The 17,624-nt window shown below is 42.8% G+C and overlaps 1 protein-coding gene across 1 annotated transcript in view; it reads right to left on the bottom strand.

Annotated features, from left to right (window-relative positions):
* LOC144792094 (putative cation-transporting ATPase 13A4) overlaps positions 1-17,624 on the bottom strand; it is a 506,631-nt gene that overhangs the window by 49,968 nt on the left and 439,039 nt on the right. Inside the window, 1 exon segment of the mRNA XM_078666960.1 lies at positions 13,994-14,090. Within this exon segment, the coding sequence (XP_078523086.1) occupies positions 13,994-14,090 (97 nt within the window).

Below are 17,624 nucleotides of genomic sequence, written 5' to 3' on the forward strand. Positions count from 1 at the left end.
TTCCGATCCTGCCCCCGGCAGCGCTGCCATCCTATTCCTGTGCAGGTTGTCCTGTTCCTGTCCTTATGCTGTATTAAACCTGCAAAACTCCTACTACCTCGAATCTTGACTCTTATTTATTGAGCTATCTGTTATTCATTTATTCATTCAAAAATAGATCCGGTATTATTTATTTATATACCACATAATGGCGCCCGAATAGGGACTTGCCCTTTCCCCACGCGTCGGTGAAGCCACGCCGACCCCCTGACCCTCTGCAGTCGTGACGGAACTCTTCTGCGCACCGGCAGATATTTCTGCTTCAAGTATCCCTCAGGCCCACGGAGGAGACGGAGGAGGCGGTCCAGCATCCAGACGAGACGGTGGAGGAACGCGGCGAGTCCCGACCAGAGCCCAAGCCGAGAGTCCAAGGTCCGAGGTATCCGGAGGCCCACCCGTAACAGAAGTCCGAAGTTCGTCCGTCCGGCGTCCAAGCAGTCCCGTCCAGTCTGAGGCCTTCCGTTCTTGCTGCCCGGTGAGTACCATTACTGGGGTAGTATCTAGACAGGGTCGATCCAATTGACTCTGGTCCGTGGGTTGGTGGTACACAGACCCACAAAACGAAGTGTCCACTTCGGTGGATGCGGGTCCTGACGTGTCTCTTTATGAGACCGGTAAGTTTCGTACTGTTTCAGCAGTGCATCTAGTTTCTGTTCTAGTCAGTTCTGTTCTCGAGAAAATTCATGTATTCTGTTTTTCGTATTCCAGGTGGTATTCTGTTCGAACTGTTATTTTAAATGTTCTTCACGTACTTTGATGTCGTGGTATGAGTGTGAAGTAGTTATCGTGTTTATTATGTATTGTATTGTGTCCAGATTATAGTTCAGTCATGCCGCTCTTTTCAAAACTGCGTCAGTTGAGAACTAGAAAAGGTCTGCTAGAAGCAGCAGTTCCTGTCCCGCCTAGGGACAGTCCAGGTCATTTTATGTATCAGAAGCATGGCATAAGCGCCATATTGTATCTAGATTTATGGGTCGAGTATACCAAACAGTTAGAGGAAAAGTATAGATGGCCTGTGTCAGGCACATGGGATGCCGAGTGCATCATGCGAGTAGAAGAAGCATTATGGAAAAAGAAAGCCAGACAGTCACAGAAAGATGCCATCGAGTTATGGCGCAAAGAATCTCATAAAAGAACCGAAAAAGAAATCAGAAAGTCAGAATTAAGTAGAGAATCCTTGGAACGAGCCCAAGAAAGGGAATTAATCGAGATTGGTGAACGAGTTAAAACCGAACAGTCAGACAGACAGAGGCATGCTCCTATTAAGGGTATGTATCCTCTTCTTGCCGAGGGCTTGCCAAAAGCGACCCCGGAGGCATCCAGTAACTTTCCGCCACCATTAGTTCCGACCAAGCTACGTCACAAACCGACCGCAGCTGATATTTTCATCTCGTCCTATTTGGACGACACAGTCCCAGAATATGCAAATCCTGTTACTACTCCGCCAGTCCCTGTAAATCAGGCACTTCCCGCTCCTCCAGACACCGGAGTACCTGTTACGGTACCCCCGGTCCATCCCGCCATACAAGTCCAGTCTGCATTTCCATTTCCCACTCTGCCAGGACGAAGAGCATCAGTAGACGACTCTAGTTTAGGGGCCGCAGGGGGAGGTCCTCCTCAAACCCCGCCGCCACACAAGCGCTTAACGTTAGCCGAATTACATGCACAAGCGTCACAGCGTACGCCCAGATATCAGTCTGTTGCAGAAATAAGAAAAGCCCTTAACGAATGTGGCTATGATCCAGTCCCAGGCGAGGATAGTATGGTTTTATATTCATTACGCGTAAGAAAGGTGACCGAGTATCTAGTTACCCTACCAGATATGAAAGAAGATCTAGACAGAATATATCGTTTTATCCGTACAGGGAATGATCCAGAAAGTATTAGTGACGTCATGTGCCAAAGAAAAGTTGAAGTCCAGCTCATGCTATTAAAGTTTCTGATTAATTGTCTAATAAGGGAACAAGATTATCCGACCAAAGATCGAGCCGAAATGAAAGTCCTGACAAGGTGGAGTGATAATATAGCCGAGGGTAAGCACAAGACTATCGGTAGTATAGAGAGTATGTACAAGAAAATTCGTAAAGAAATAATAAGGTTACACGATCAACGTAAAGCAGCACAAGTAAGCGAGAAAGAAAATGACTCTTCTACAGAAGAGGTAGAGGACGAGAATCCCGACAGAATAGCGTATGTAGGAAAATCTAGATTCCCAGATCGCCATTTACGTCTAGAACACAAGCCAGTTTTTCACCATTCAGCACCAGAACAAGGTTCTCTAGAACAAGTATTTCAAGCCACCGATCACATTCTGAAATCACGAATCGGTTATAGCGAGTTAAGTACCATGCATGAACAAGAACTAGTCCGATCAGCAGTCCGATGGACTACTGATTCTACCACTTTTCCAGACGAAATAGTGGCACAAATGTTTCTGAAAATGCCCCCAGCCGAGCAGCGACTGGCGGGTATGTATATGATTCAGCACCTCATTACATTGTATGAGGGTCAACATTCTGATCCAGGTCCGTTACATGATGTCCTGAACGAGTTACTCCAGTATAAATGGAAAGGTTTAGGTACCGATTTAATTAGTGTCATTCTAGAACAGCGCCACAAATATAGTATGTTTTTGAACCCGCATTTTGTTCATGTCTCACCCCCAGAAAGTAAACCCTTTTACATAGACAGACAGAATCCGTTACGAGAAGTGCATCCAGTTAAGACAGACGGTGGTGAAATGCAACGAGTGTTTGTTTACACCCCGATCACAAAGATGGAACTCTTAGAGATGAAAAAGTTAATTCCCTGTCATGACAAAGATCCAGCAGGGTTCCACCGAGAATTAAAAGACATGCTCCGTATGGGAGAATACACGTATCCAGATATTATTAAAATGTTAAAAGTCCTGTTGCCCGCAGGGGTATATGAGAAACTCAAGGAAAAAGAATGGGAGGTGGGAGAGAAAAAGATCGATTGGGCAGTCCTAGAAGCTGAAGACAAGGCACGAGTACCAGGTACCGGTCTTGGAGATAAATGTAAAGAATTACCTGAACTATTAATACAAGTTTTGCCCAGACTATTAGCAACTAAAAAGGAAGACTGGGATGCAATCTCAGCCTGTAAACAGAAACAAGATGAAGACACTAGTGATTTTTATTCTAGATTTGAAAAATGTTTTATCATAAACAGTGGCCTCAAGACGAGTAGTGAGTCATACCCTCATCTTTTTGTTACTAAATTAGTCGAGAATTCAAGTCCACAAATTAAAAACCGAGTTTTGAAGGTCGAAAGTACCTGGCAAGCTAATACCCCGTCCCAGATGTTACAGATGCTTCAATATCACCAGAATAGAATCAGAGAAGAGCAAGAACATGAAAGGAAACGTATGAAAGACACGAAAATGAAAGTACTAGTTGCACAATCTGTTCCTCAAGACAGTCAGAAGAGGGGTCCGAATCAAGCCAGTCATCCTGCAGTTCCCGTTAAAGGGACATGCAATTATTGTAAACAGCCAGGTCATTTTATAAACAAGTGTGCAGTTCTGAAACACAACATAGCTACCGGTAAGACTAAAGAAAGACCACGTCCGCCTAGACAAGAACAAGTTACACAGACTTCTCAGCCACAGAATGCACCACAGACAGTTACTGTACCGCAGCCTATTGCTGCAACACAGCATGTTACACAGCAGATGTATCAGTATGCACAGTCCGAGTATCCAGAGTATCAACCGTATTCATGAAACAGCCTAGAGAGGGAGGTAGGCTTGCCTCTCATCGAGATACCTGTAGATCAAGAAGGTCCCTATGTTCATAGTCAAGTACTAGGGAAAGACAGAAAGTTTCTGATTGATACAGGGGCAAGTAGGACCACTATAAGTCACGCCGAAGTTCCAGGGGCTCCGCTCTCAGGCTCTAGAAATGTTTCCCTTGGATTTTCAGGAAAACCTATTGTAAATGAAATTTCAAAGCCAGTTACTCTAGAAGTAGGTCCATTGTCCCGCACTACTGACCTGTTACTTACTAAGTCATGTCCAGAAAATCTATTAGGCATTAAAACACTGAAAGAATTAGGTGCAGTTATATGCTGTTCCCCAGAGGGAATACGATTGTTCCTACGTGACTTCAAGGGTCACTATGTATTACGAGATTTTGATCCAAAATTGTCCAATGTCCCGCAGCATCTATGGGCGCAAGGTCCAACTGATGTTGGTTATATGCAAATCACACCCCATCGTGTGACTCTCAAGCCAGGTGTAGTCCTGCCACGAATCAGACAGTACAGATTGCCACCTGAGGCTGTAGCAGCCTTATCCAAAATTATTGACGAGCTCATGGCTCAAGGAGTAGTTGTAGAAACTGACTCCAATGTATGCAATTCTCCGATCATTCCTGTTATGAAACGTACTGATCCAAATGCACCTCCAGTATATCGATTAGTGATTGATCTCCGAGAGCTTAATAAATGTATTATTCCCCAGTACCCAGTTGTCCCAGATATCTCTTCCCTATTGACAGCCATTGATTCCGAAGCTTCATTTTTTACAGTCATAGACCTCAAGAACGCATTTTTTAGTGTTCCCATTCATCCAGACAGCCAGTTTCTTTTCGGATTTTGTTTAAATGGAAGGAGCTATATGTTCACACGAGCTCCTCAAGGTTTCACAGAAAGTCCTAGTATTTACAGTCAAGCACTTAAGAGACAACTAGACAATATTCACATGCCAACTGACACTGCCCTGCTCCAGTATGTCGATGATCTACTGATCACAGCCCGTTCTGAACGTGCTTGCGAGCGAGCCTCACTTACAGTATTGTATTTCCTTGCCGAGATGGGGCACAAGGTGTCCCCTTCTAAGCTTCAATTCTGTGTCCAGCAAGTGGTCTACTTAGGACACTTACTGTCCAAGAGGGGTAGGCAGTTGACACCTGACCGTATCCAGTTAATAGCGAGTCTTCCTCAGCCCAAGACCCAGAAGGAGGTACGTGCTTTTATTGGCCTTACTTCTTATTGCAGACAATGGATTCCTCAGTATGCATTTCTAGCTAAACCACTGATACAGTTAACGACACAGGAGGTTAGCCGTATCGACTGTCCTCCCTTGGACATCTGAACATACACTTAGTTTCAATGAGTTAAAGAAAGCCCTATGCCAAGCTCCGGTTCTAGCTACACCGAACTACAGTAAGCCTTTTACACTTTTTGTCACTGAACGCGAAGGTACAGCATTATCTGTCCTCACACAAGACCAAGCAGGACAATACAAGCCCTGTGCTTATTTTTCGAGCACATTAGATCCTGTAGCCCAGGCTCTGCCTGCGTGCCTCAAGTCAGTTGCAGCCACAGCCCTAGCTATCAGACAAAGTGATTCCATAGTCTTAGGACACTCCCTGACAGTACAAGTCCCACACTCCGTGGAAGTTCTTTTAAACCGAACACAAACTCAGCACTTGACAATTGCACGTTTAACAGGTTATGAATTGACACTGTTTCAGCCACACATAGAAATCAGACGCTGCAACGTTTTAAATCCTGCTACACTGTTACCATCAGTTAATCCAAATCCTGCCACACACGACTGTGTGGAAGTAGTTAACATCATGACAAAGCCAAGACAAGATCTGACAGATATTCCATTACCAGATCCCGACCTGACACTTTATGTGGATGGTTCATGCATGAGAACAAGTACAAGAGAACTAGTAGCCGCGTATGCAGTGACTACTGACACTGAAGTTATTGAAACACACCGTATTGACACCCTGTCTGCTCAAGCAGCAGAGCTAGTTGCTCTGACACAAGCCTGCATTCACGCCAAGAACCTGAAAGTTAATGTTTACACAGATTCACGTTACGCATTTGGAGTCGTACACGACTTTGGAGTGCTCTGGCAGGAGAGAGGTTTCATGACTTCTCACGGAACCAAGATTCAGCATGGTCTCCTCATTCAGGCTCTGTTAGATGCAATACATTTACCGACATCCATTGCTATCATGAAGTGCAAAGCACATACGAAAGTTACTGACACTATTTCCCAGGGTAATGATCTAGCAGATCGCACAGCCAAGCTTACAGCTCAGACTCCAGACATTCCAGTTAATAGTACACCGACATACACTCCAGATCTGACTACCTGTATGACAGTTAAGGACCCTACTCAAGATGTCATAGATATCCAGTTACACGCTACTCCCGATGAAATCAAGAAATGGTCCGAACAAGGAGGGGTCCAGACAGATCAGGGATGGGTAACGAAGGGTAAAGCCACATGGTTTCTCCCCGACTCTATGGTTCAAGTCATTATCAATACCGCACATAGTCCAGCACATCTAGGAGAAAAAGCAATGTTAGACAGTATCCAGAATATTTGGTTCAACAAGCATCTACGAGCTGCAGCCAAGCAGAAAGTCCGTACCTGTATGATATGTTGTCAGTTCAATCCAGGTAAAAGTGTCCCGGTGGAACAAGGTGGATTCCAGCCCCCTGACCACCCTTTTGAAGTCCTCCAGATGGATTATATTCAGATGGAGCGATGTCGAGGTTTCAAGTATGTCCTTGTAGTTGTATGCGCTTTGTCCAGGTGGACAGAAGCATATCCAGTTCCAGATTACACAGCTGCGACCACTGCCAGGCAGTTGTTTCGTGAGTTCTTCCCCCGTTATGGACTCCCTAGAGTCGTCTATTCTGACAACGGCCAGCCATTCTCATCTGAACTCATGAAGCATGTTTCCCTATTGTTAGGGTACCAGTGGAAGTTCCATTGTGTACGCCATCCTGAAGCAGCCGGTCTCGTAGAGAGACATAATCAGACCCTGAAAATCCGAATTGCAAAGGTTTGTCAAGAGAAAGGTGTGGACTGGCTAGTAGCTCTGCCAGTCGCTTTGTTCTATATGCGCATGGTCGCACATTCCAGATCAGGTCTGTCCCCGTATGAGGTCGTTTTCGGCCGTCCCCCTAACATGTGGGGTACACCTAGACCTCGAAGTATTACCGATGTTTCAAGTAATATGCTGACAGATTACCTAGCTTCCTTGATGTCTGCCCTCAACTCTTGTCGTTCACAGGTTGCCGCCGCATTTCCAGACAATACTGAGGTGGCACCGCATGAAATCGTTCCCGGATCCATGGTCCTAGTGCGAAATTTCGATCGCTCAAGTCCACTGGAGCCTCGCTGGAAGGAGCCCCGACAGGTCCTCCTCGCCACCCGTACAGCCGTGAAGTTGGAGGGACGCAAAGGCTGGGTGCATCTTTCGCATATTAAAAATTTTTATGGATTGAAGCCAGTCTCAAAGAACATTTCCCAGGATTCTAAAGACTGCCAAAGTACTATTCTTAAGGACTGTCCCGCAAAAGACATTGCTACGAACCCTTCCCAGTTAGAGACAACTCCGCAACAGGAGTATAAGCTCAAGTTAAGGTCTAGTAAAATAAGTCAGCCAGTTTGATTGTCTAAGTCCTCCCCTAGGTGAAACGGTTAGACCGGTTTCTGACATGTATAAAATAGACCCCCATAGTGAGAGAGTTAGTCAAAACTCAATCCGATGTATCGTTTTTCTATGTTTCATATTATTTCTCAGTATTATGATTTCCTGCACCAGTTATGCATTTTACCTGTATTTTCCAGTTTCTCATGTAAATAAGTCTTCTAATGTTACAGTAGAGCACACGTTTAGTGATCTGCCTCCTCATGAACTCTCTTACCGCCTCGCTATGCGTAATAATTCTTTTATCCGCATGTTACATTATTCACACCAGACCAGCAATGCCACTAATTGTTGGGTGTGTGGTCGACTCCCCCCTTTTCAGACACTGAAGGGAGTTCTGCCACTCTTTCCTTATCCATTTTCACATAATGGTTCGTGTGGAGCATGGTCCACGTTAACGTCATCCTCAACAGATATGTCTCTTCTTAACAGTACATGTTTCCCAGACAAGCAAGGTCTTCCCCACAGAACAGGGTTAGATCTAGAAAACGAAGTTTACAATTTAGGTAATTATTCTTCGAATTTCATGGTCCTGAATGTTCAGTCTGATACTACTCCAGACTTACCTACTATTTCAGTACTACCAGTCAAAGGTGAATTATGTGTCCGAAATAATGGTTCCGTACATGTAGGACATAGTGATTGTACTACTATTGTCAAGTATAGTGACAGTGGGAAATCTATTTTCAAAGCTTCACGTCATTCTTATTTTATTTGTGGTCAGACCGCATATGTTCGTCTGCCCCTCGATTGGGAGGGAACCTGTTACATTGCCTTCCTACTGCCACCGGTTTTTCTAGCCCCACCCGACTACCATAGGAATTCCCACCTTGTACATACTAGACACAAGAGAAACCTCCCGATTGTCGATTATACTGAAACTGCTCTAGAACAATATATAGATATCAATAAAGGTGTCTTCCCTTATTTAGGTACAGTCGTGAATAGTAAACTGATACGTAGATTAACCAGAATACTCGAAGCAGTAGTAATTGAGACTACTTCTGCTCTAAGTAATTTAACCGAAGAACAATCCTTTATGAGAATTGTCGTGCTCCAGAATCGTCTCGTCCTTGACGTCATATTGGCCGATAGGGGCGGGGCCTGTAGAGTCATCGGATCTAGTTGCTGCATTTTTATTCCAAATAACGCGCCGTCTGTTTATTCAGCTATAACCAGACTCCATAAAATTGCCCATCTGTTACACCAAGATCCAGGCACCTGGACATGGTCCGGTTGGTTCTGGACTATAATTTCCGCTTGGGGATGGAAAGTCTTGTCCTTTCTAGGTATTACAGTAGCGATCATATTCAGCTGCTGCCTCTGTATACAATGTGGCCCTGCGATTTGCGGCATTTGTGCTACCTCTTGTATTCCTAGTCCCCAGCCCCGTTCTAAAACCCGTTCCAAGAAAATTCGAGACGAGCAAATGATACTGTATGAAATGATAGATGGTATCATGAATATTGATGTTTCCTGAAGGAAACGTAGTGACAAGGAGGGAATGTGGAAAAGTAAATTTTGCCATGTTCTGTGTCCCTACGCGTCCTCCATCATATGTTATCTGTGCATGATTAATATGCATATGTATTCCCCATGTTTGATTAAAGACGCAATTACAGTTGTGTCCACCTCTAGTATGTCAGTTTCCAGTTCTCGTGAATACTACGAATATCAGGCCTATGTAAAGCTACGTTGCCACGTTTCTCAGTGTGCACGTTATTCCATTGTAAAGTCCCCGTTTCTAGGCCTCAAAAGGGCCCGGACACCAGATTCAGCTCCTGTCTCCTGAAGCCTCGCTGAGGAGCGATACAGCCCCCACCTGTATCCTCGACCCTTCACTTACTTCCTGCCTCGCAGTGCCCGGCTCAGCCTGGCTCTGCCTCTGAGTCTGCCAAGAGTATGTTATGATTCCAGTTATCAGTTCAGCCCTCCTTCTCTGCATTCCTAAGCTACTGAACTGCATCAATAGTTTCCGTCATTGTCTAGCCTTTACGTCTCCATGTAAGAGAAATACTGCATTTAATGGTCATTTAATATTCTTCATCACGCACTACATGTAGAATAATGCATGCTCTAGTCTTAGAGTCTGTTCGCCTTTACCCCGATAACTTTTGGATTCTATCAACATGTTCTCTAAACATCAGATACTAGATACTGCTTAGGTACATGTCGCCCTGACTCTCCAGACTTCAGTCTCTGCTCCTAGCACAGAGTTCGTAGCCCCCAGTTTCTCCTAGTAACACGTCATTGCCAGTTTGCGCGCACCATCAGGTCAGAGGTCCCGGCTCCTTAGGTAGCCCCCTCCATGTTTCCGCCCCATTTATGACATATTCTGTTACGTTTGCATCACATGTCTATGTATACGCCCTGTTACACCTACTTTCACCCTTATCTTTCGCGACTGCTACACGCCACACCCACTGCTCCGCCTATCGTATGTATTATAATGCAACTGTTTTAGTATATATGATCGTGTATTGTTATTAAATGTTAGCACGCCGATTACGCCGATTCCGATCCTGCCCCCGGCAGCGCTGCCATCCTATTCCTGTGCAGGTTGTCCTGTTCCTGTCCTTATGCTGTATTAAACCTGCAAAACTCCTACTACCTCGAATCTTGACTCTTATTTATTGAGCTATCTGTTATTCATTTATTCATTCAAAAATAGATCCGGTATTATTTATTTATATACCACAATACAACTACAAAGTAGGGATGGAGTTTGGTGCAGAAACTCCCCAATGAAAACAGAGTAACAAAACAACCCAAACCGAGTACTTATGAGGGAATGGTGAAATCAAGACCAGGTGAAGACATGCGCAGGGGTTCCAATTTAACCAAAGGAAGCACCCTAGGAGGACTGAATGCAGGAATCAGGCAGGTTATCCCACCAAACTACCACCTTCCCTCTAGAAACAACCCTCTAGTTATTTACATGACTAAAGTGTCAAAGTTAGGTGTAGGTGCTTCCATAGAGGATAGGGAAGCGGTTCACAACAAAGCAATACACTGGTTGCGGTATGTGAGGGGGTGTCATTCTATCATCAGAGAAGATATGGCCAAGGTGGAAAGAATGACCCTCTCCAGATCCTTGACTGATTGTATTAAAATTGAGTTACACAACAGGGAAATCGCGGAGAATCTGCTGGCCCTTGAGTTTCGGTCCTGCCCCCCCAACCATTCAAACATTCAAATTAGACACACGCCACTCTGGTCTTTTATTGGGGAACAGGCCGATTCTGGCCTCAATAGGGTTGATTGACTGGCTAGCGATAGCGACATTGTCCCGCCCCCGCTGCAGAAACATCTGTACCTGAGAGGCAAGATACCTTGCCCCCCATAGTGCAGTGGACCCCAGGTACCTTGGGTGAGGTATCCTACGATAAAGTTCCCAAGGGCACCCCTCTTGTGAGGAGGGGGACTGCTAAAGTCATCAAACTTCTCTCCTGGAATATTGCAGGCCTCGAGAAAAAGATGGTAATCCCGGAATGGAATGATTTCATTTCCAAATACGATGTTTGCATGTTTCAGGAAACATGGAGCAGGTCCCCCTTATATAAGTCAGGGTATACTACCTTTTTTATCTCGGCGACGAGCTCAGGTAAAGGCCGACCAGCAGGTGGCCTTATTATTTGGGTTAAAGTGGCACTTAATTGGTCCATTAAAATGAATGATTCTGGCTCTGTAGATATTTTACACTTATCAATTAAAGGACCCAAGAATAAGTTTAAGGTGGAGCTTTTTAATGTGTACGCCCGAGGCACGCCGGGGGCCCAAATATCGGGTACCATTTCGCTCCTAGAATCAGCACTTGCAGGTATCCAGCCACGAGCTAAAGTGTTCGTGGGAGGAGACCTATACATTACCTTTGAGCCCCTGAGTGAGGGCGATCTTCTAGGTACCAATGAGGAGGATGTAAAATATTCTATACCCCTGCTGTCCCTGCCCCCAATAAAAAAGTGGTCACCCAGGGCGATTCAAATAAATGCCCTGACCACTGAGTTTGATCTACGAGCTCTAAATGGAAGAACACCATATGCATTTTGGCTGTCCTACAACCTTGTTCACTGATACTGAGGCAGCATTTTATGTGCTCATATATACCACAGTTCAATTAACCTTACAGCAACAAAGGAACCAGACTCACACTTTGTGTATTCCTTGCAGTTGTTGTTGAAAAAAGCATATTTGATCAATGCTAGATAAAGCAAAACTAATACTATATTGTCATACATATATACGCATATGTGTGTGTGTGTTTGTGTGTATGTTTATATAAGTATATATTTATATATGGTATTAAATATTAGTGAAATGTATATAATATACATTGTGAGAATGTCATAAACAAAAATATTTAGGATTTACTACTTGAACTATATATTAGAAAAAACGTATATTTGTACCTTTTTGGATGCCATTAGTGGTAAATGATAGTTTATTCCAGATATATCTATACTTACCATTATAAGTATAAGGACACAACATTTTGGGAAACTCTATTTTTGACATGATATTTGTGTCAAGAAATATTGTTTACCTCAATATAGTGTTAGCGATCCATTGTGTCAAGGGCACATGGTCAGCTGGGCAATAGCAGAGGTAAATTCAGAGATTGTAATACAGTGAAGAATGTGATTGCAGCACTGTGGGATAGATTATGGATTTTACTCAATTACACTTATGCTATCTTTTTCTGGAATGATTACCCAATTCTAATTAGTGAGAAAAGGTGCAAAAATATAATGTAATTTGAAGTTATATAAAGTACGATGCTCATGGGAATATGGGCATTTTACCCCGACAAGAGGTGTCATCTATTACAATGAGGGGAAGCAGAGAGGATCAATTGTCTTGCTGACATTAGGGCACATGTCTTTGTTTCTATTTTACTGCCTCCTTTATTAACAAATTCATAGCTGTAGCATTGAGCTCTTCAGGCTCTTTAGTTCCTCTACTCCTTAGATGTGTTATGTTTCCTCCTGTTTGCTACTGCCTCACTCCACGAAGCCCTTTTAAAGAAAAGCCATCCAGATGAGGGGTGGGTAATTTTTCTTATATTGAACGGGAGAGCAATATTCATTGATCTCTTTTCGACATGCGATGTCCAATGGTTCGTCTATGTCTCAGCAGCAATTGTCAACTAAAATCAAGCACAGAACTGTATTGTGTCAGGCTCATGCAAATGCTTTCTGCATGCACACTCTCTCTGCCCGAATCTCCAAGAGTAGGTCCTGAACAGACTTCTGACCATTTAGAATGCAACCGCTAGACTCATGATCAACCTTCTCTGCTGCACCACCATCTCGCCTCACGCCAGGGGCTTCACGGGCTCCTAATCACAAACACAGCCAGTTCAAGCTCTTCATGCACATCAACAAAGCCCTACACCACATTAGACCCATACACTTTAACAATCCACCCAGACACCTTAGCTCTGTCTCACTCTTGATTTCACACACTCACTGCATTCACAAAAGCAGCACAGAATGTCACTTGTCCTCATACTGCACACCAAAAACATGAAACAACCTCCCACAACAAATCAGAACCTCCTCCTCGCTACTTGAGTTTTGCAAGGAGCTGAAGACTTGGCTCTTGGAATAATTTGGCCATGACCACACTCTTACAATCCTGCTCAGTGCCTGAACACCCTCTACTTCTAGAGCACTGTACAAATCAATATGACCCAACACAACATTCAATTTAGTGGTCAAATTAGGTTCCAGTGTGAAGTTTGGGTTACCATTTTTTATGTTGAGCATTGATTTCAAGGTTTTACCTTCAAACATTTCTACTGGATCATCGGTCTTCTCTGGGTACTAGAATTTTGCTTGGTGTAAAGGATCCCGCCAATTTATTGCTCTCCAAAATGTTCTTTGCAAATTTTGGGGCCTTTTTATCCAAACATCTTTCAATTCTTTGTTCTGTTGAGCTTCTTCTCATGCTTCTTTTACACTTGTAGAAGAGAAATTGCCCTAACTTGCTATCAACACCTAATATGGGTAGTTACTGGTTCAAGTTCCTTATTGATGATCTGCTAAGTATAAACCTTTTTTTACACTTTTGTCCGCAAAATATTATTATCCAATGTGGATTTCTTTAATCCACAATATTTGTCTTGCTAAAGTTCTGTGTTGGCATTACTGCTCAACAAGTCTCCTCTTGCAATCACAAGTCTACCCAAGAAGTAACTTATTTCTAATGCTAATTTGTTGATTATTAATGTTTAGCTATGTGTAAAGAAGGGCACATAAAAGAACAAAATGAGGCATATTTGTTCCTATATATATTGTGAAAGTACAAACAACTCTATAAATATGTAAAGAGATAATTTAATTAATCATTGACTAGCAAACAGTGCTCCATTTTGTTTTAAAATACATTATTTAACAGTGTCACATTAATATGTGGTTACTGACTAATGTGTTCAACTTCTAGTTAGTTAATATCTGTATCCTTACCCAAAAAAGCAAAAATGCACAGTTGCAGACCATTAGGTTGATAATGATGATGTATTTGATGACACAGAAGGAAGAATCTAGAGCACAACGTCCTTCTCTGTAAGTGAAAAGCAAGACGCTTGGTCAACATGTTAGGACACATTTCGATAATTTCATTGAAACATTTTTCATTGGTTTTTACCAAAAGGATAATTATTTTTTAAATAACCATCAATGGTGCTCCAAAGGACATATTATCAATGTATGCATGTCCACCATCTATATAAATACTGCCCATATCCAGAAGAATAACGCTTCTGTAATAATAATAAAAAGCATAATGGGTTGTTCTAAGGCACTTCAGTATTGATTTAGATGTGTTCATTTATAGATCAACTTATGGAGGTGAATGAATGTGAGAAGAAACATTAGCCTGTTGCATTTGACCAAGTGCCCTTGTGCTCCGTAAAGGGAGAAACCCCCTACTTACTATTTAGAAGAGAAGATTTGCCATAGAATGTGTAAATGTGATTTCTAACTTATTTTCTAACTTATCCCATACCCATTGATTCCAGCTATTCCAGAATTCCAGCTACATGTTACAGTTGGGGAGTTTATCTGTGTTTCAATTGGCCATTATCCATTGGCCATAATTGGCCATTATCACCAAATTGGTGTTCATTAAAAGCTTTTAGCATAATACCCTATTTGCCCATTTCGCTGGGTATTTGTGGATGCTTCCCTCAGTAGAATGTAATACAGGTCATTTATGATTGAGAAACATAATATTTCTTCAATTAATGACCCAGCCATCTCTTAGATTGTAAGTCACTACAAAGTGTATGAAACATCAACCTTTTTAATCAACATCTGCATGCAAAAATAATTTCTTACGTCTGATAAATCGCTGTTTAGTCTAAACGGCAAGAAGAACCAACTCAAAAGGACTTCTCCATATTGTACACAAATTAATGAAACATGGATGTTGGCGCACAGCTTGCCACGTGAATCTGAATGTATCTATTTGTTGAGGTCCTTTACCCACAGTACCTCAAGGGGAAGGGATAAATCTAACCAAGGAAAACTTTGAGGAGACATGTGAATGTGTCCATTGTGTGAGTTGGATCTATTGTAAGTGTTCATTGTCATGACTGATAAAAGAGAAAGCCTCCCTTTTACTTGGACTGTATAAAAAATCTTTGAGCTAGTCCAGCTTTTCTTGCCTGTGATGAAGGTTTGATTCTGGGAATATCTACCTTAGGTGCCTTGATTGCCAACTTCCAGGAGAGAAATATCACCTGGATAGAAATATTAATTTTGACAGCTGCTTTCCTACCAGCCTTGAAACGAAGAGCTGTACTAAATTTCGAAGATATGTCTCTAGATATATGAAGAATAAAGGACAGGGAAAGACATTCAGGGGGGAAACATCCTTTATGACGCAACTTTTGCCACGCAGTGCTTTTACAACGCAGGTTTTACAACGAAAACCATTACAACACATTGCACTGGGGGGCGCTCTAGGATAGGGAATAGTTTTAATTTACTATCCAACACCTTCCCTACTATCCACGGGGACTGGAGTTGGAATAGTAAATTAAACTATTCACTATCCAGCACCCCCCAAAGCAATGCATTTTAATGGCTTGCGTTGTAACGGCATGCGTGGTAAAAGCATGCGTTGTAACAACGTACATCCCATTCAGGGGCATATTACCAAGGGCTATTTTTCCCCGCTAAAGCGGCGATAATTTTATCGTCCTATTACCAAGCTGTCACTGACACCAGTTAGCAACAGCTTGTAGGCGATAGCGGGCATTTTTGGGGCCCGCTTTGCATGTCAGCGATAATTATCGCTAATGACATGCAAAGTGGGCGTGCCAAAATGTCAGCGACTGAAAACAGTCGCTGCAATCGCTATCTCCTATGATCAACACATGCGTAGTTTTGGAAATATTCGCGCTAAGCGCGAATATCTCCAAACGCTAACACCTGCCCTGACCAGTTCTTAGCCATGTTATCCAATGAGAGGTGGATAACATGGCTAAGAGCATTGTCACGGTAATGCCTGAATATCGCTGTATTGACAGCGATATTCACGCATTTTGCCCGTTTTTTATCGCTTCTGAGATAAACCTTGCTAATAGCAAGGTATCTCAGCGATAAAAACAGGTGAAGGGCGGCGATATAAATATTCCCGCTGAGCCAACTTAGCGATAATTATCGCTAGTTGTTGGTAATATGCCCCTCAGTTCTCCCACATTTCTTACAATCATGCCCCCTAGGTACTGTACGCCTTTCCTGGGCCAAATAAATTGAGGTAGATATTGGAAAATGAGGCATTAGTTGTGTTGCCTGCAAAAGCAATGGGTCTACATCTGTCCTCCACTGCAAACCAAATACCCCATTATAGCACTTAACTCTCATAGGGTCATGCTTTAGAGCAGTCCAAGACCTACTCAAGGGAAGTGGTGTGGGCTAGTAATCACCATTCACAGATAGACAATGATGATACTCAATAAATGACAGTCCAGTCTGTGCTTTTTCTTTTGAAAAAAGGAAAAGTACATTTATCACAATTACACAATACTATGCAACAATTTACAAATTTACATAAGCTGATGGTTTTACTTTTGGGTAACATTGCATAATGTTACCCGAAAAAAGGAGGGGCCTAGTACCAAAACTCACTTTTCTAAATATTATCTTCTCCCTAAATGCCCCTGGTCGAACATAACTTGAAGTACGAGCATTTAATACTGGCACCAAAGTAAGTTGCTCTCCAACAATAAGCACTCCACCATAGAAATAAATGCAATAAGTGCATTTAACCATGGCTGAGGGCACCCAATACTGGCAATAAATCAAGCAAACCCTAATCATGAGTGGCTGTCGGTCTCATTATTCAAATAAAACAAGAGCAAGAATAAATGTCTAAGCATGACTAGGAGTTCAGTGTACTCATTATAACTGTCAATATGAATAACACAATTTATTCCCATATACTTACAATACTGTGCAATTACAATTAGTTACCTAGAAGGTGATTGCAGGATACACTTTGAAAAAGGTAAACATACTATACTGCATTTTAAACATATTCCTTAAATTAGACCACACCTGTAATCACTACACATGTAATTACAGACTTCACTCCACAGGGTGTCAACAATCTGACATGAAACGTCACATTGAGCAACTATTGGTCACTAACCTTGCAACCATAATCATTGCCCCTAGAGTGCACAGACAACCCAGCTGTAGAGGCCAATCTCCAGCCTAGGGAAGACTTGAAAACATTTGCAAATATGGGGTTCATGATTCTCTTAGAGTCCCACCTAGCTTAGTGGGGGTACTCTGGCCATCTTTTTGGGGGTGGAGGCTTCACTGCTCCTGCAACTCACCCCATCTGGTAGCACCATTGAGGTGTTGACCCAATTTCATGGGGTCATCACAAGTCACTAATGAGTGGTTTTCATTCTTCCCAATGCGCACTAAATAGTCGAGAAACACTATGCATTATGGGGCACTTCTCATGCTCTTTTGTGCATTTTTAAACAGTGGCACCCCTGCTGTATTTGGGAGATCTGAGTCAGATTCCTTTACTTTTCTTTTGCAACCATGCTGTCACGCCATGCCGTAGTTATTCTCT

The sequence above is a fragment of the Lissotriton helveticus genome, chromosome 11, assembly GCF_964261635.1.
Source record: "Lissotriton helveticus chromosome 11, aLisHel1.1, whole genome shotgun sequence".
NCBI classification, from domain to species: domain Eukaryota; kingdom Metazoa; phylum Chordata; class Amphibia; order Caudata; family Salamandridae; genus Lissotriton; species Lissotriton helveticus.